General features: G+C 45.7%; 1 protein-coding gene across 1 annotated transcript in view; it reads right to left on the reverse strand.

Moving 5' to 3' along the window:
• Window positions 1-314: 314 nt before the first annotated feature.
• BZW2 (basic leucine zipper and W2 domains 2) overlaps window positions 315-19,004 on the reverse strand; it is a 48,244-nt gene continuing 29,554 nt past the window's right edge. Inside the window, exons 7-11 of the mRNA XM_056800568.1 lie at window positions 16,394-16,564; window positions 14,894-15,040; window positions 12,290-12,428; window positions 2,071-2,193; window positions 315-751 (exon numbers count right to left, since the gene is read on the reverse strand). Of these exons, the coding sequence (XP_056656546.1) occupies window positions 723-751; window positions 2,071-2,193; window positions 12,290-12,428; window positions 14,894-15,040; window positions 16,394-16,564 (609 nt within the window). The 3' untranslated portion in view covers window positions 315-722. The remainder of the gene's footprint in view (window positions 752-2,070; window positions 2,194-12,289; window positions 12,429-14,893; window positions 15,041-16,393; window positions 16,565-19,004) is intronic.

Raw genomic sequence — 19,004 nt, forward strand, 5'->3', positions numbered from 1 at the left:
GTGCTGGACTAAGGAGTCAGGAAGACCTGAGTTCAAATTCTGCTTCAGATACTTACCAGCTGTGTGGCCCTGAGCAGGTCCCTTAATCACTCTGACTCATTTCTCCATCTGTAAATCAAGGATAACCTGAGCATCTACCTCCTGGGTCTGTGTAAGGCACGCAGCAAACCTCCAAGACTCACAGCAATGTTAGAGGGATCTGAATGGAGACATGGGACGCGATTGGGTAGGAAATCTGCTTCATGAGGAAGGACCATCCCAGGTCCACGAGGCGTCCTCCGGTCAGAGGAGGAACAAAAGCTCTGGGCTTCTGGTTTTTAAAAAAGCCATTTATTTATTTATTATTTTTCATTTAAAAAAGTGGTTTTGTCCGATCACATACATGAGCAAATACGGAACTAGCAACACAACCCTGTGAGAGCCCCTGGCTAGGAGCGGATCCCAGGCGGCACCTGAAAGGGCAGCTAAGGAGGGAGCCATGGGGTGGTGGGTCGGCACCCTTGGGTGGTCTCCCACGGGAGCTCTCCCTCCTGGAGGCCCCGCTCAATGGCTTTGTCTAAGTTAGATTAGGGGGAGGCAGGCAGGAGTCCCGGGAGTTCGGACGCCCGAGGGCTCCCCTCTTCACAAGAGCATCCTGGAGCAGGGCGCACACCCGGGAGCCGAGCCTGCCTCCCGGACGAGACGGCATTCCCCGAGACCCTTGCCGTGGCCCGGACGAGCCACTAATTCTCCTCTCCGTCCGACTCAGACTCTGTGGGGGAAGAAGAAGAGAGAGGGGGAGTGTTAGGCTGCTCTAACACTGCCCTGCTGCGTCCCTGAAAGGACGGCCCCGTCACAGGCACACGAGCAAGCCCAGAGCTCCTCTGGGCTTCCTGGGCAGGAGGGTTCTGCCGAGGGAGCCGAGAGCCGGATGAGGCACTGGAAGGTGAGCACCCAGGCTGTATGTAAGAGGACTCAACGCTTTGGAGCGAAGTGTGATGACTGTTTATTGCTCCGACACCTAGCGGGCTCCGTCCCTCTCCACAACCCCCTCGTGGCGGGCAGAATCTTCAACAAAATCCATGAAGGCCACTCAAGCCTGTGGCCAATGAAGGGCTGGGAGTCTGCAGAGACTCGTTCTATCTGTAGAGAGAATGGGTCTATCTTGTGGGTGTAGAATACAATCAATATAAGTGTGTATTTAAATCTATAATTCATGTAGGATATAGATGTCCCGCTCTGAACAGAAATCTCACGCACATATATGCCAACAGATCCACAGAAAGAGACAGATATCTGAAGAGATTTCTAGCGATGGATCCGTCTACAGGGGTGGCTTTGAATCGCAATTTCTGTGCTTTGGGAATTCCTGGCGTGGAAGCTCCTCCAGCACCTTTGTAGCTACGCGTCTCCTGCACAGATTGACATTGTTTCTTGGGCAAAAGTCCTCCATGGCCACACGCTCCAGCCCATTCCTGTCACCACGTCGCTCTTGGGGCAATTTTGATCCTTTGGAGACTCTGAATAGTTCACAATAAACCTCTGATATTCATCAACTTGGGGAATTCCTGGTGTGGAAACCCCCTTCACCAATGAAGAAGAGCCACTTGTCCACAAATTATGACCTTAAAGAGATTCCGGGGGGGGGGGGGGGGTTCCTGCTTCCTCAGCTTGTATGTGCCAGAGCTGGGGCTGGAACTCTAAGACCCTACCAATGTGTGTGTGAATATATGTGTTCTTTGAGGGATCTGTGTGTGTGTGTGTGTGTGTGTATAAAGTGGGTTGTGGACAGAACACGTGTTCATAGAGAAAACAGTAAAAAAGACAAGATTTTTTTTTGCCAAGGAGTAGCCTTGTTTCCTCCATTAGGATGGATTACTGGCAGTGGGTATCTCTGTGGGCAAGGGCTATGTGCTGAGTAGGGAAGGCAGGGCCAAGAAAACAGGAAACAAAATGCCCTTCACTAGCAAAGGAAGCCTTGACGGGTGGCTGATATAATCCCAAATCCAACCAACCCAGTTAAGGCCTCCAGTTCCTGCCTGGAAGCCCTGCAGCCCTGCACCTAAAGGGGCTGTTGGATGGGATCCTTACCTTCCTCTGCATTCTGTAACCACTCAACAAACTTCTTCATCTGGTCCAGAAAGACACTCTTGCCTTTGGCCACGTGGGCTTCCTTGTACCATTTCAGGATTGCTTCTTCACTCAGGACATCAGCTGTAAAGGAGGGAGAAGGAGAAGAGAGAGAGAGAGAGAGAGAGAGAGAGAGAGAGAGAGAGAGAGAGAGAGAGAGAGAGAGAGAGAGACAGAGAGAGAGACAGAGAGACAGAGACAGAGAGACAGAGAGACAGACAGAGAGAGAGAGAGAGAGAGAGAGACAGAGAGAGAGGGAGAGACAGAGAGAGAGACAGAGAGAGAGACAGAGACAGAGAGACAGAGACAGAGAGACAGAGACAGAGAGACAGAGACAGAGACAGAGACAGAGAGAGAGAGGAAGAGAGACAGAGAGAGAGACAGAGAGTGAGAGAGAGACAGAGACAGAGACAGAGACAGAGAGAGGGAGACAGACAGAGAGAGAGAGGGAGAGACAGACAGACAGAGAGACAGACAGAGACAGAGAGGGAGAGAGAGAAAGACAGAGACAGACAGAGACAGAGAGGGAAGGAAGGAGGGAGGGGAAAAGAGAGAGGGGGAGAGAGAGAGACAGACAGAGAAAAAGAGAGAAAGAGACAGAGAGGGAGGGAGAGAAACAGAGAAACGCCATTGAAGGGATTGAGGCCCACCAGAGAAATAGCCCTCCCAAAGTCCCAGAAGTATCACCTCTCCAGACTATGGTATGGGCCATAACCAAGAGATATTCCATTTTAGCAAGTTAATCAACAGAAATGATAGACAAAATCCCCCTAAAGCCTCCTGCCCAGAACTGAAATCAAAGTCTGCAAAATCCCAAAAATATTGAGTGTGACGGACGAGGTTTAAATTGGCCAAAGTACTTTCCAAACAGTAAGTCCTTACAAATTTCAAAACAACACCAGAACACAGAAAATGCAGGTATACTACCCTTATTTTACAGATGGTCAAACTGAGGCTCAGAAAGGTTTTGACCCATTCATGGTCACCAACTAGTTAGTGTGAGAGGTCAGACTAAAATATATGTCTTCCTGATGCCAAACCTGACTCTTTCCCTGATACTACAACACTGCTGGGAAATGGTAGTGAGGGAGGGTGTCAAACTGATCCCTTTAAAGGAAACTGAGGGGCAGATGAGTGACAAGTCTTGTCTCGGATCATGTGTCGAGGTACCAGCCCAGCTCATTTTCTAACCCCTCACTGAAAGCTCGTTCCTCCTACAGCGAGTTTCTTCCTAATGTCTAATGCTTCTTAGACCCACAGAACTATCCAATCATGGCTATTATTCCCAACAACGATTCTTTTATTTTTGTAGTTCCTATATATAGTGGGGTTTTTTTTCCCAGTTACATGTAGAAACAATTTTTGACAATAGTTTTTTGACATTTCAGAAGTCAAGCTTTTTCTGTTACCTTCCCCCCTCCCCAAGGCAATGTGTTGGCTACCTCCATGCTTTCATGTCATACAGATTTCCATGTGGCTCATGCCATGAGAGAGGTCACCAATGACACATACAACAGAGATCTCATGAAGAAAAGAGAGTGGGTTGAGCAGAAGCTCCCTGGAAAGGCTTGGAGGTCGTCGGTCACTGCTTAGATCTCCTACTAGCGAGCTCAACCCGCCCACCCTGCGTGGCCTCCGATGCAGCTGCCACTGTCCCAGCGCCACTCCTAGCTCGCCAGCCACCCTCCAGGGCAAGCGTCGGAAACAGGGCTTTGTCCGTGAGCTGCCTCTTTTGGCGTCTAGGTCTGAGGCTCCACCGTCCAACAACCTGACCAAGATGTCTGGGCCGAAGGCAACCGAACCCCTCCCGAGAACCAATGGTGCCAATATTCTGCGACCTGCAGATCGAGAAGCTAATCAAGGTATGGACATTGAGGAATTGGCACGGATAATGCGAAAAAGTGGAGACAACCTGTATCTTAAATGTGTTCTCGAAAATGCATTGTTTATAGTGTCTAACATGAAGTTCCCTTGAAGGATGGATGGCTTCAATATTCTCTCAACATGTCTACAATTCCTCAACAGAAAGTGAAGAAACTTCTTTAGAGAAGGTTCTTTAAAGCCTTCTAAGAGCAAGGATCTACAAGGGGGGAAAATGGAGATTTTCTTTTCAACTACAATTTAGACACCTTAAAATCCACTTGGAGTTTTTCCATCATTTTTTCCACCAAGATTTCAGTATTAGATCCAAGTAATTGTTACACATCATGTGTAATTGTCTACCTTGTGAACCATGCACATAGAATTTCTGATTATCAGTTTTAAGACCACTGAATATGTTGCAAATATGCTTTGATAATATTTCATGTGTATGTATAAGTGTAATCAGTTCAGCTGTAATACAGTTGGGGCCTAGGTCTGGGTTTGAGGGGTCTTATTTATTTAATTTATGGTAAAAGAGTGACCCCATTTTTGGTTTTGTTCATTTTATAAAGTTATGTGAATTTTTCAAAGCTGTGTAAATCCTGATTTAAACATTAAGTGTTTAAGGCTGCTTTTAAAATTCTGAACCTGTTCATTAAAAGTTATCCCAAAAGTTTAAAAAAGAAAAGAAAAGAAAAAGAAAAGAGAGTGGCAGAGGCAAGCACTGCTCTGCCTCATAGTCCTCGTAGTTCCTCCTTTGGCTCTGGTTACCTTGGAGACTTGCTTTGCTGAAATGCTTTAGTCCTTCTCAGTGGATCACTGTATGGTATTTCTGTTATGGTATACAGTACTCTGGGGTGTATGGGGTGCTCAGGGAGGGGTAGTATCTCTGGTATGGAGGGCCTGTCGTGCCCTCCTAGGGCAGCTCTCCAGCCTCTGACCTCCATCTGACACCCAGCTCTCACTTGTGGCTCCCAGGAGCTGCTAGCATGCAGTGGCATCCACACCCCAGGCAACAGCTTCGACAGGCCGGCTAAACCTTGTGAGGGTAGCCATTGGGTCGTCGTGGACCCCTGGTGAATTAGGGCTTCGCTCACCCAGCATGTGAAGACTGCTTTGGCGGAACAGGCGGAAGAAACCAATAAGAAGGTTCAACGGCTGAGAGGGCGACGCAGCAAAGCACTGTGGAGTGCTCAGGGCCTGTTGGAGCACAAAAGACAACTCGGCCATCCAATGCAGCTGAGGAAGTCTCCAGGTGTAACAACTTTTCATGCCACTGGACCCAGGCCAAGAGAGTGGGATTGTCTCTGTGCATCGACTTTTCCACTTAAATCTTCATGCACAAGTGTCTTTTGTGCACAAAAACGCACAAAGACAATCCTCCGAAAGACTACTACACTTACAATACAATGCTCTTCTGATTCTGTTCGCTTCACTTTGCATCAGTTCACAGAAGTCAGTTCACAGCTTTCTCTGAATTCATCCTGTTCGTTGACTTTTATCAGATATTTCCTATAAGTCCCCCCCCCCCCCCCCATTGGTTGTTTCCATCCTAATCTTGGTTGCTTTGGTTTTATTTGAACAAAACCCCTTTTCAATCATGAGAATGAGGTGGCCCCATAGTGCCCAGAGCAATGGGCTGGAGTCCCAAAGACTCATCATCTCCCTGAGTTCAAATGTGGCCTCAGACACTAACTGGCTGTGTAACCCGTGCCAAGTCATTTAACCCTGTCTGCCTCAGTTTCCTCGTGGATAAAATGAGCCTCAGAAGGAAATGGCCAACCACTCCAGTGTCTTTGCCAAGAAAACCCCCAATGGGGTCGGGAAGAGTCAACAAGGAACACCACCACAAATCGACTACGGTAGAGAGCTCGGCCATTTTCGATGCTCCAGGAGGGCTCTTCTGGTGTCCGGTAACCTCAGTTCGGCTGGGATTTCCGGGACAACGGTGCTCTCTCTCCACCTCTCTACTTCCTCCTCTATACTTGAGGGAGTGGCCAAGCCCGTCGTGACTCCCTGCACTAGTCCCCTGATTTCTCTCCAAGCCACCTTTCAGCCCCAATTATGTGCTGCCCATCAGATCCTTCAGGCCCGGCCGGCTTTCCTATTCCCAGGACAAGCACCACGTGGTGAATACGCGCCAAGCTGCCTCTTCCGCCAGGAGACAGCCCTGACTTCCGCTTGAGGCAGAGCCTCCAGTCTCGCAGGATTCTGCGGGAGCTGGGAAATGGCTCGCTGTCCCATGGCCCTACCCAGAGCCAGGCTGCTCCGGGGAGGCTTTCCCCCCCGGCTAGTGCTGATCGTTCCCTGCCTGAAAGCCCACGGTCTCCCCCTCACACGTCGGACGTTCCAGCAGGAGCTGCCCCTCGCTTGGTGCCCCTCACGTGAGGGAGCACCGGAGGCCGGAAGGATTCCGTCCCGGGGGCTGAACCAAGATTTCCCATAGAAAATGAGTGTGCTGGGTACGAGGAAGGGACTGGGGAAAGCCTGGTGGGAGAGGCAAAGCTCAAGCCAAGGCTGGGCTGCTGGGGGCAAAGGGAAGGAGCACATGCCTGGCAGGAGAATGGGATGACGGCCCCTCCCCAAGCGCAGAGCTGAGAATGAACTAGGCTGTTGGGGAAGCGCCAGCAGAGCAATGTGCCTGGTCAGAGAGAGCCTGGGAAGGTGAGCTGGAGCTGGCCTGGGGAAAGCGCATTTGACTTTTTTCGGGGGCGGGGGGCGTAAGGGGGGAGGAGAGGAGAAAATATTTTAAAAGCCAAATGAGGAGGCAGCCAGGTGACTCAGTGGATGGAGAGCCACACCTAGAGCTGAGAGGTCCTGGGTTCAAATGTGACCTTAGATATTTCTCTCTATGTGACTGGGCAAGCCACTTAATCCCCATTGCTCAGCCGTTATTGCTCTTCTGTCTTGGAACTAATACACAGTATTGATTCTATGATGGAAAGTAAGGGTTGAAAACAAAACAAAACAAATGAGAGCAGTAAAGAAAAAAAGAGAAAATAAATAAAGAATGGGGGGGGGGGGTTAGAAAAAAAATATAGCTTGGAACAAAACATTCAAAATATCCAAGAAAATAAATCCCTGAAAGTTAGAACTAACTAAACAGGAGCTAATGACACCACAAGAGAGCAAGAGATGTTTTTTAAAGTGTCGAGACTAGAAAAATTGAAGAAAATATAAGGTTATTTCAGGAAAAAAACCAAGCTGGAAAACAGATCAAGGAGAAAAATTTAAAAATCATGAGACTACCTGAAAGTATGGCCACGAAAAAATCCTGTATATCCTATTTCAAGAAATAATAGAAGAGAACTGCCTAGATCTCCTAGAACCAGAAGGCAAAGGAGACAAAGGAACAACCTCCTGGTCACCTCCTGAAAGAAATCTCAAAATGAAAACTCCCAGGATTATAGCCCAAATCCAGAGTTTCTAGGTCAAAGAAAGTAATTTAAGAAGCCAGTAAAAAATAAATAAACAAATAGAATAAGGTCCTGAGGAGCCATACTGTGGAGGACAAAAAATTTCATAGAAATCACTTGGGAGAAGCAGAAAGTTTGGAATACAATATGCTGGAAGGCAAAAGACCTGGGCTTACAAGGAAGACTGACTTACCCCAGAGAACAGACTAATTCAAGAGGGGTGAAAATGGATATGCAATGAAAAGAGGACACCCATACCTGTGTGCAGAAGCCATGAACTACAGAAGAGTCAAGAGAAATAAAAAGGCAAACATTGGCAATGATCATAAGAAATTAAATAAGGATAAACTGGTGAAATTCTAATATGGGGAGATGATCCATGCAGCTTCTCAGAATTTTATCATCATCATGGGTCAGGGAGGCAATTTAATTAAACAGAGTGCCTGGGAGTGGCTCCCTTTTGCTTGGTGATTTGCAAATAAGAATTAAGGTAAGGAGGAAGACACAGGAGTGGGGAGCGAAGGAGAAAAAGTTGGGGGGAATTGTTCATAATTGGGATGCCCACGGAGCAGTCTGTACCAACAAGGTGGGAGGTGGAGAAGCCCTTGATAATGGATCCTCACTTTCACCTAAACTGGCCAAAGGAGAACAGACAGACAGATGGTAGCAAACATGTAAACAGGAGGGAAAAGAGAAGGTCTAGGAGGAAATAAAGAAGAGGATAGGTTAAGGAAAGACTAAGTCTTAAACAACAAAGTGTCTAAGTAAAGAGGATGGATTGTGAAGGAGGATTTAAAAGAAAATAAAGAAAGAACAATAATCTCTTATTGTCTCTGAGTGAGGGAAAAAGAAAAGAGTACAGGGAATAGAAACGGATTATAGCAGATCTAGAGCACAGATGCTAAACTTACTCATCTTACACTACCATCATCTACTTTATGAAGAAGGCATGGGAAACAAAAAGAAGGAAAAGTATAAGAGAATAGGATGGAGGGAAATTACTAAGCATAACAATAGGAATGGGACTAAGTCACTTAAAAATGGAAGAGGAAAGGGCAATGAATTAGAGAGCAGAATCCAACAATATACTTGTTTACAAAAAATACAGTTGAAAGAAAGATGCACACAGATTTAAAATAAGGGTCTGGAACTACATCTATTGTGATCCACTGAAGTAATGGCAGGAATGGCCATCATGATCACAGACAAAGACATGGCAGAAACAGACTTAATGAAAAGAGACAAGGAAACTACATTTTCTTGAAAGATACTATAGATTATGTCTGAACACTGTAGCAAGACCCACAAAACACCAATGATAACCTGTTGTATTTTACAAATTTTCTTTCCCACCAAAGTCCTTGAGATCTTTGGATCACTATATTTAGTTTGAGCAGGCACTTAATAAATGTTTACATATTGATTGATTTTTGCAATTAATAATAGAAGAACTCTTCTAGAAAATTCTATGTGGGTGTCCAGATTGTACAAAGCTATGATCTGTTTTGTTTTTTTTAAACATCTCCCAGAAAGATGGGAATAACAGTATTTGAAAGGCTAGCCTAAATCAAGTCTTGAGTTGATCCATTAATTAATTTGGGAAAAGTTATATGTAAATTTCTACCTGGGAATGTAAAAAAGAAAGAGAGGACATATATCAGGAAATGGGCATAATACAATGACTCCAGATTTCTAAATTTACTTTCTTCAAAGCAAAATTAATCTAAAATCAGGGAAAAGTAGCATAGAAAGCTTGACTTCCTCAAAGGAACAATCACTATCTTTTCTTTTGATTCTAAGAAGCATTATTAGAATTCATTGCTTCATGCAGCCCCCATTATTTCAATAATAGATTATTTCTTCCTGTCATTCAAGAGTGTCTCAGTTCAGTAATCCAACCTGACAAAGAGGGATCACTAATCACATCTCTGGGTTGATCTGAGTCACTGGGAACACGAGGGATGCTTTTGTTACTTGGTGATTTTTAAAAAAATTATAGATTATTAAGATTAAAATAGTGAACAAGAAATTCCATGAAACCTGTAGTTCCTATAGGGGTTTGTCATGTATAAAATGTCCCCAAGCCACATGGAACAACTTCCAAACCCAAATCACATCCTGATAACCCAAGACAATAGAAACCTGAAAGTTTAAGCACTACACCCTTTCTCTAGAATATCTAGAAAGGATCTGGGATTTCCTGGGGATTCGATTCCACCCCAACTTCAAGGTCCCAGGGTTAACCTAGTTGGTGGTGGCAGCAGTAGTTTCCTTTATTTATATTAAATTTTATTATCACCTTTTGATTTTATACCACAGGCTTTCCCTTAAACTTCTCTGTTCCCCTTAGCCACATACCTCTGATCAGGTAGGCAGAGCCCTCTGGCTGTTCTAGCTCCCTCATAGTTATGGATCTGCTTTATCCCAATCACCCCACAGTAAAAAGGTCTGTAAAACCAGGGCCCTGGAGAACCATCTAAGCAGCTCTTGAAAACACTTAATGAATATTCCTTGTAAATTTTTAAGTAGAGACAAAATATTTTCTCCAGAAAAAAATCCAACTTCTTGTCCATCACAGCGGAAAGACCGGCTTGGGAATCAGAAGAAATGGGTTCAAATTCTGCCTCTGATGCTCACAACCCATGTAACCGTGAGCAAGTCATCTAACCTCCCAAGCTGTAAAACAAGGGGATTGGACTCAGTTGGTGTCAAATGGGCCAATGTCAGCTTCATATTTAGGACCACTAGAGTGATTCCTTATCAATCTACAGAGGAACCTTCAGAGCTGTCCATTCTGAGCAATGCTGGGTCAGATACTTGAGTGCTTCATCACTTGCCAGTAATTCTTTTATGTTTCTTAATATGCCACAGAATAATAAAAATGGAGGATCCTTCAGTGTTCGGTCAGTGAAGAGGTCAGTTCTCCACTTGAGTTCAACAAAAGCCCCTGTGGCCATCTGAAAATCCCAAAGAGCCAGGGACAGGAACACGTCTAAATACCTGGTGAGAAGAATGGACATGGCAGAATGCTCTTAATAAGGGCCAAGAAGATTTTCTTAAAAGGAATGCAGAACAATCAAGCTTGAAGATGCCATTGTCTCTCAAGATGACATGGAAGAGAAAAAAGGCCATCTGCTTCCCGAGAAAGAGTGGATGGAGTCTGACACCAGACCAAGGCAAACTTTTTTTTTTGTCTGAGTTTCCTTCCACAAAGGATTAATATGGAAAAATGTGTGATGTGATGGCGCCTCTAATATCTACATGAGATTGCTTACCATCTCAGAGTGGATGGGAAAGAGGAGAAGGGAGGGAGGGAGAGACTTTGAGACTCAAAATTCTTTTAAAATGTTGGAAACTGGGGGCAGATGGGTAGCTCAATGAATTGAGAGCCGGACCTAGAGATGGGAGGTCCTCGATTCAAATCTGGCCTCAGACACTTCCCAGCTGGGTGACCCTGGGCAAGTCACTTAACTCCCATTGCCTAGCCCTTACCACTCTTCTGCCATGGAACCAATACACAGTATTGATTCCAAGACAGAAGGTAAGGGTTAAAAAAATACAATAAAATGTTGTAAACTGTTTTTACATGCAATTGGGGAATTTTTTTTTAAAGGAAAAAAAAACTATGGAGGAGAGCCATTATCCTCCCTGCAGAAACCATACTCTGATTGGTTTGGGTGGCAAAATGGGCCACTTGTTTACAAAATGGCCAGAAAATGAGAGATTTTCAGCTGGCAGGTAAAAATCACAAAGGAAGTCATGGGGTTGCCAAAGCCATGAGCCCTGTCCTGGGTACCAGTGTCATCAGAGCCAGAGCCACATTTGCAGTAGGGTCCAAACCACCAACCTTCCCTCGGGCTTAGCTCCTATGTGGCAGGGATGGATTGTGCAGCCAAAGGTCAGTTCATCCGTAACCCATCCAACAACCAGCAAATGTGTGTTAGGTGCCCACGGTGTGCCAGGCACCGTGGACACAAAGACAAAGAGAAACAATCAGGGAGCTCACAGGAGCTTCCAGCAGAGAGCATATGGAAGGGATAAGTGTGCCTGCCTTCACCCTCTGAGGTCCATTGCTGGTTGTTTAACTCCTTCCTTGTCCTTTAGTCCAGAAAAGAGAGACCAAGGCAGAGACAGAGACTGTTCCGGTCCTATCACAAATCAGGACACTTGGCTCCTTCCTTGTCTCCTTGTCCTTGTGGGTCGGATCCTCCAGGCTCTCCATTTGGGTGCCATTTGGTGAATGATGGCTTCACATGCTGATAAGCTAAAAGCATCTCTGAGAGAGGTAAGGGCTAGCCAGTTGGGCTTGTGACTTGCCCAGGTCACACAGCTAGGAAGTGTTTGAGACCACATTTGAACCCAGGACCACTGCCATCACCACTGAATTGACCACAGCAACGATTCCTGATGAGTATTTCAGAATATACATTTGTCTACTCCCTTTCTTGCCCATCTCCACATAAGAGCAGCATGGAGGCCACTCTGAAGCTTCTGGTAGATGCACAAGCAGGCTGCGACATCCATACCCGACAGTGGCTAAATCCATTCAAAGAAGTTTTGCAACACTGGGGGACCCCAGGCTGGGCAAGTCTCCATAGCAACACGGCCTTGGAAATTCCATGAGTACTGGTTGGGAGGAAGCCCTGGGAAGAGCCAGCCCTGTTGAAGCCTGGCCAGTCCTGGCCATCTTTGTACATGGCGCCATGGTGGGACATCAGAATGTCATCAGCTTCCTCTTGGCTGGGGAATCACCAGGGACATCCAGGCCCCCCCCTCCCCCCAATCCAGAGAGGTGGGCACACATCTATCCGCCCCACTGCACCCGGCCCCTCCTACTCTTGGGAACAGACACTTGGACTGACTAATAGAGTAAGTAAGGGCCACAGAAGCAGAGGACCAACCTTTGTAAAAGAGGACCACGATCTTGGGAAAGGCCTTCATGAAGTGAATGTTGTCATAGCAGTACTCCTGGACCTTCTGCAGCAGGATTAGCTCGGACTGGCCTTGGGAACTGAACGCAGCCAGAAGAGGAGCATATTGCTGGAAAGGATGGGGAAAGAACATGATTCATCAAGCCAGGAGGGAGAAGGTGGACATGGTATCAGTAAGGCCTGAGTTCAAATCCCACCTCAGTCAGTTACTAGCAGGGTGACCCTGGGAAAGCCTCAGTTTCCTCATCTGTAAAATGGGAATAGTGGCACCTCCTTCCTGGGGGCTCGTGGTGAGAGGAAATAGCATGCAGAAAGTGCTCTGCAGACCCAAAGCCTTACATAAATGATATCTCTGAATATTTGTGAAGGCCTTATGGAGATATTGTGGTGGGCATTTGGCCCTGTCACTCTGCTACAATGTCTGTACCCCAAATTCTCTTCCAGGACTCTCTTCTAAGAAGTAGTTCAATCCTCAGTTCTCTTGACTACTGAGCTTATTTCCCCTGTAGCCTCTCCCCCCAACAGATACAGGGAGTTCGAGGTACTAGGGGGTCCCCGACTTTACAACCACATTATGGATGAAAACCACTTTGTGGAGTCCTTTCATACCTGTCCCCCCAGGCCAGCCGCTCAACACTGGAGCTTCTCAGAGGGTCAAAGCACCAGGGAAACCACTCGGTGGTGGCATCCCCTGCATGTCCTGCACGTGGCAGGCATTTGCTAAAGTTTTGTGGAATGAGTGATTAAAGGAATTAAGCAAGTCCTTCCTCCCTTTTCCCATCTTGGTCACTTTCTGTAGCCTGGCTGGTCTCCTTCCTCTCTTCCCAAGTCCATGCTTAGCTATTCCTTTATCCCCTCATGTACCCCAAGATCAAGGTCCTCTCCTGACTAATGTCTGAGAAGCCTTCCCTGACTAGATCTCAACCCACATCATTCTCTTTATGATCCTCAAAACTGAAATATATATCATAGTCAACCTGAGAGTCAAGAGGACTGAGTTCCAATCCTGCTTCAGACCCTTCCTAGCTGCACAGCCACAGGTGATCCACATAACCTCTCAGAACTTTAGTTTCCTCATCTCTAAAATGGTGTGTGTGTGTGTGTGTGTGTGTGTGTGAGAGAGAGAGGGGATAATCACACTATCTTCCAGGGCCGTGGTGACGAAGTAGAATCTATGTGTGAAGCACTTTGGAAGGAAGCTACTTTTTAATCCTATAACTTGAGTTCCTCTCTCAATGGAGGTCTTTGAGCACAGGCAAAGGGAATATCTGTCCAAAGCAGGACAGAGAGGCTGCTTCTCCGGCTCTAGGCTGGGCAGAATAGCAGCTGGGGCCCTATCCAGCACTGTCCTAACTCTCCAGCTGCTTCATTCAAGTCTGTCCAGTTGGTCTCCCCAAGTAGACTGGGAGCACCCTGAGGGCAGGAGCCTGTGACCCAGCTGGGTCCAATAGCAGCTGCTGAAGCAAGGCCGGCACACCTCCAGAGAATGAAGAATCGGTCCAAGCCCTCGTCGGATGTCAGTGGTCAACTGTTGATAATCTCAGTGGCCTAAATGCTCTTATCTAGGAAATTTTCTCCCATCTGATGTCTGGACGGTCAGAGGATCATTGCTGTAGAGCTACGAGGGGCCTTGAAGGCCACCTTGTCCCATCTCTGTCTTACAGATGAGGGAATTCTGTCTGGCAGAAGTGAAGTGACTTGTCTCAGGTCACACAGGTATCAAACATCAGATTTAGCTCACATTTATTACAAGGGTTTAAAGTTTACAAAGAGCTTTCCTTCCAGCAAGACTGTGAGGGAGAGACAGCAAGGGTGAGGATCCTCACCCATTCCCCAGCTGAGGCAACCAAGAGTAGAGAAGTCATGAGCCTCTCAGAGAAGGCTTTCATGGACTCTGGAAACCAAGTCAATCCCTTCATTTTACAGATGACGAGACAGATGAGCAAGATGACTTGTTCAAAACCACAGAAGTGGGATTTGAACCCATCTCACTTGACTCTGAATCTCATACACTTTCCATGCTTTGGTTCCTAGGATATCAGAGTAAGACCCCATTGCCTAAAAGTCCCTCACGCTTAATCCTGTGGCTTGGTGAAAACTCTACCTCTCCAGGAAGGAAGCTCCTTCCAGGGTGGCCTTAAGGGAATCTGGGGTCTCCAAGGTGCTCTCTTTAATTAAGCACCACCAATGGCAGCTACTTCCAAGCTGGCAAGGGCCAGAGAGCTGTGAGACAGGCATGTGTCCACTGCCTGAGAGCCAGCCTGTCCCGGTCTGGGAAGGATGAGCAGGTGGGCTGAATAAAGAAGGGCAATGACTTGTAGACCACAGCATCTTCCCAAGATCTCCTTCTAGGACCCTGAGGTGCTGGTACTAGATGGCAGAAGAAGGAGGATAGACCCTACCAAATTCAATGAAGCCAGCTGGCCCTGTCTCAGGGTTCCCAGAAGCCTCCAGATTATGGAGAATGATCTTGTCTCTGGGCAGTATGTCTTTCAGAGAATGGCAGAGGAAAAGCACCAGCAAATGGGGAAGAGGAGGGAAAGGAACTGGGGGTCCCGCCTCACGCAGCCTAACCTTGAGGTGCTTCAGGGCCTGCTCAGCCACTAACTCCTCTTTCTTATTCCACTCGACTGCATTCATGACACATGTCCACAGGAGTCCAATGACTGCCGTTTCCACCAGGCCATTCCTCTTCATCTCCTCTTTGACATAGAGCACAATCTATCACAGGGAGAGAAGAGGGAGAGACAGTGAGGAGGGAGCCGTCCCTCACCTCCTGGACCTTCCTCACCATCCAGGCGCTTTAGGCAGGCCAGACACGCTCCGCCGTGTCCTTTTCTGCCCTTGATGCCTTAGAAGGGAAGGAGCCCATTGTTCTGTTCTGGAGCAAGGCGACATCAAGACCAAAAATAAATCTGCTGAGTTCTGGCCAGCAGCCCTCTCTGCAGCTGTTGAGAGAAATGCTTCTGAGAAGCAAAGAGGAGGTAATTACGACACTCCCCAAGAATTGTTGCTCAACATGAAAAGTCCACTTTGTACCATGATGCCCTTGTGGTAGAAAGACCAAAATAATGCAACTGGGGGTGGGGCAGGTGGGGCTTTGTCCAGATCATCAAACCCGAGGGTGCTAACAGCTCCATGTCAGATGGCTACCTTCCCCCTGGCCACTGGTCCCAAGCAGAGCCCTTGTTCAAGCTTGTCAACCTCAGAGGTGTTATAGAAAGGCGAAAATGTGAACCTATCGTGAGTGACTGTCAAATGGACCCACCAGTCTGGCCTTCAATTTGGAATTTTCAATATCCTCTGACAAAGTCATCCCAACATTGACCCCAGAGGGGTCAAACACAACAAAAGATCTCATGTGTACCAAGATATTCTCAGCAGTGCTTTTTGGGAAAGTAAATCTAGAAAAAACCTGATCATCCAGTGAGTGCCCATTGATCAGAGAATGGCCAAAGAAATGGTGACGTACAAAATGTAATGGAACACTGGTGTACTGTAAGACATGATGAGTATAAGGAACTCAGAAAAGCAGAAGCAAAGTGAGTGATGGGAACTGATGGGACACCAAGTAAATGAAGCAAGTGTTAACTAAGAGAAGGAGACACATAACTACACTAGAGTATACAGTGACAACTCTAAAATGCAGCTGGAACCTGGACCAGCTATAGCCACCAATCTTGGTTCTCAAGGAGAGGTGTGCTACTGTGGTGCCCCCAGCTGCCTCCTGAGACAAAGTCATAGGTAGGAGAGAACACTGACTATGATAATCAAAGAAACATTCTTCTAAAGTCAATAACTCCTTGATCCTAGGTCCCTTCCCATCTGAAGCACCAAGGGCAGAGAAGGACTGTGCACAATGTGTCTGCCTTGCTTGAAGCCCTGGAAAGTGAGGAGACTCTAGAAGGCTAGAGCAGCGATCCTTACTCTGGTTGTTTCTAATGAAAGATGTCCCCACTCATTTCTGGAACCCTCTACACATTAGCCAATGCTCACCTCATGGTATGATTCTGTGGACTGCTTGAAGCACAACAATATGGGGGAGTCAGGGAGACATGCAGTCTATCCACTTACCTCTTTGATGGGGCACTCCTGAGACAGACGCTCCTGCAGTTCTTTTTGGAGCTCCTTACGGGTTCCCAGAGATTGCTGGACCCGGAGAAAATCAGAGAGCTCTTTCAGGCCTGCCTCCGTGAAGTATTTTGCAAAGTGATCCACATTCTGGCGGTTAACTGGAAAGAGTTCCTGGAAAAGAGGGAGAAAAGGGGATGATTTGGGACCAAGGGCACTAAAAACAACTGTAAACCACAGAACTTCTGGAGGCTTGCCCTGTAAGGGAACCCAGTATTAGATGGGGGTTCCACCATCCCAATTAATTTAATGAATAAGGTTCTCTGTCTCTGATCCCCTTCTAGGTGAGAAAGGCTCTTCGACTGAATTTTAGAATCAATGCAAGGTAGGAACGATTCTGACACACATTTACTGAACCAAGTGATCCGTCAAGGGTATGAAGCAAGTACAAACATAAGAAATGTCTTGTGGTTGGTGGCCACCGGTTCATTCCAACAACAGACCAGTCTAGTGGGAGAGAAATGAAGCTCTTGAGAGACAGCTTCTGCGATGGCCAAAGGGAGAGGACAAAATCATTGTTTCCTACCCACTTCCTTAGATAAGAGGATGACCATGTGAGCTTCAAGTGGTCAAAAGATTTTGAACTTTTCATTGATGTCAATGGTTGTATCCCCAGAAAAATGGGGCAGACAGTAATGTATGTGCACTGGGAACCAAGGACAAATGGGACAAACTAAGGAAAGGAAGCTTCAGACTCAATAAAGGCATCCATTCTTAATGCAAAGCAGAGGTGTGTGCTCACACCCAAAGGGAAGCTTTGTGAGGACCCTACAGAGTAATAAAAGGACATCCACTACCGAGAACTGTTTAGTTACTCCATTGCCATGTGAACATTGATGGATGTTGTCAAGAAGCCACATCGGGTCACTACAACAGCACCTGAAAGTATCTCATATTTAAAAAAGAAAACCAACAACAGAGAAGAATCCTCAGTGGCTACCAAGTGTCTGGGCTACATCATTTAGTACTCATACAGCACATCCATGAAATGAATTTGGAGAAACTAGGCAGAATTTCTGATGACCCCGGGCCACTCCTTGACACAAGAGCCTGGACCTGAATGAGCTGCTTGACTTGTCAGCAAACCAGGCCATTGTCTAATTGGTGAAGATATGGAGGCTGTAAAAATGGAGATTTGAACCCAAGACTTCAATCCCCAGAAGTCCTTGGTACTTCCCAGAATTCCCTGTAATCTCACCTGGGTGAGAACACAATTTGTATTTAAACTGGCTGCAATGCCTACTTCGGTCTCTCTCTTCCTTAAATTGAAACATTGTAACATGTAGAAATTAGGCTGTGAATGGGCTAATCAGCCCTAGGCACGTGGCTTATTATTTTGTATCCATGATTTCTAATAATTGTTAATAAACCTCATAAAAATATAATACTTTAAGTAGAGGAACTAATTTAAATGTTACAAGGCACTATCACAGTGGATAGAGCAGAAATCTTGGAATCGGGACAATCTGGGCTCAAGCTTTCCCTCAGCAACAACAGTTTGGATCCATATACAGTGAAAGTAGCTGGATCTTTCATTTCTAGCATCTTAATATGACTCAGCTGTAGGAAACCACATACAAAATTCTGTTCGTGTTGTCATCCAGGAAACCCAGAATGCCCATGTAGACCCTAGAGCTTTCCAAGATTAGAAAGCACATTCATGGGTCAGTAGCTGCTGATGTCTTCTCACTTGGCTTTTGGGGGCTATACCGATGGCTTCTAAAATTCTGTCTAAGAGTCTCCTCTTGTACCCTCCCATCCCCCTGAGACATCTTGAAAAGAAATCCTGGTGTGCCTTCAAAATCGCATCATGTGTATAATGGGTTCTTCTGTGTATACATGTGCTTGGCTACCTCAACACTTCAATCACCATCTCTTTGTAAGGATCTTTTCTGTTTCTTCATCTAGTCATTCATTCATTCATTCATTCATTCACTCATTCATTCATTCATTCATTCATTCATTCTTTCCATGAATGTCTGTTGATGATACAGCACTTACCATGTGTTAGGTGCTGGAGTTACAAAGATGGAAATAAAATAGGTCATTCCCATCAAGGGGTTTACATTCTCTTTTAGGGGTGGGGGAAGTTACAACAGTTTAAATATAAACACAGTATGTAATATAAATAGATGATATAACATAAAATGTAAATAGGATATAATATAAATATATAATATATATTGCAATATATATAATATAATGGAATATATATGCAATATATAATATATATTGCAATATATATAATATAATGCAATATAAAATCTAAATAGAGTATATAATAAAAATATATGATATGATATAAAATGTAGAGTATATAATATAAATATACAATATAAAATCTAAACAGAGAATATAATATAATAATATAAACTATAAACAGAGGATAAGATGTAAATATGTAATAATATAAAATCTAAACAGAGTATGTAATAAAAATATATTCTGTGATATAAAATAGAAACAGAGTAAATAAAGCTAAGGACCAAGGCTTCACAGTCCAAATTCAGGAGGAAAGGGAAGGCCCTGGACGCTACTCAGTCTAACACTCACT

The sequence above is a fragment of the Monodelphis domestica genome, chromosome 5 (genome assembly GCF_027887165.1).
Source record: "Monodelphis domestica isolate mMonDom1 chromosome 5, mMonDom1.pri, whole genome shotgun sequence".
NCBI lineage: Eukaryota > Metazoa > Chordata > Mammalia > Didelphimorphia > Didelphidae > Monodelphis > Monodelphis domestica.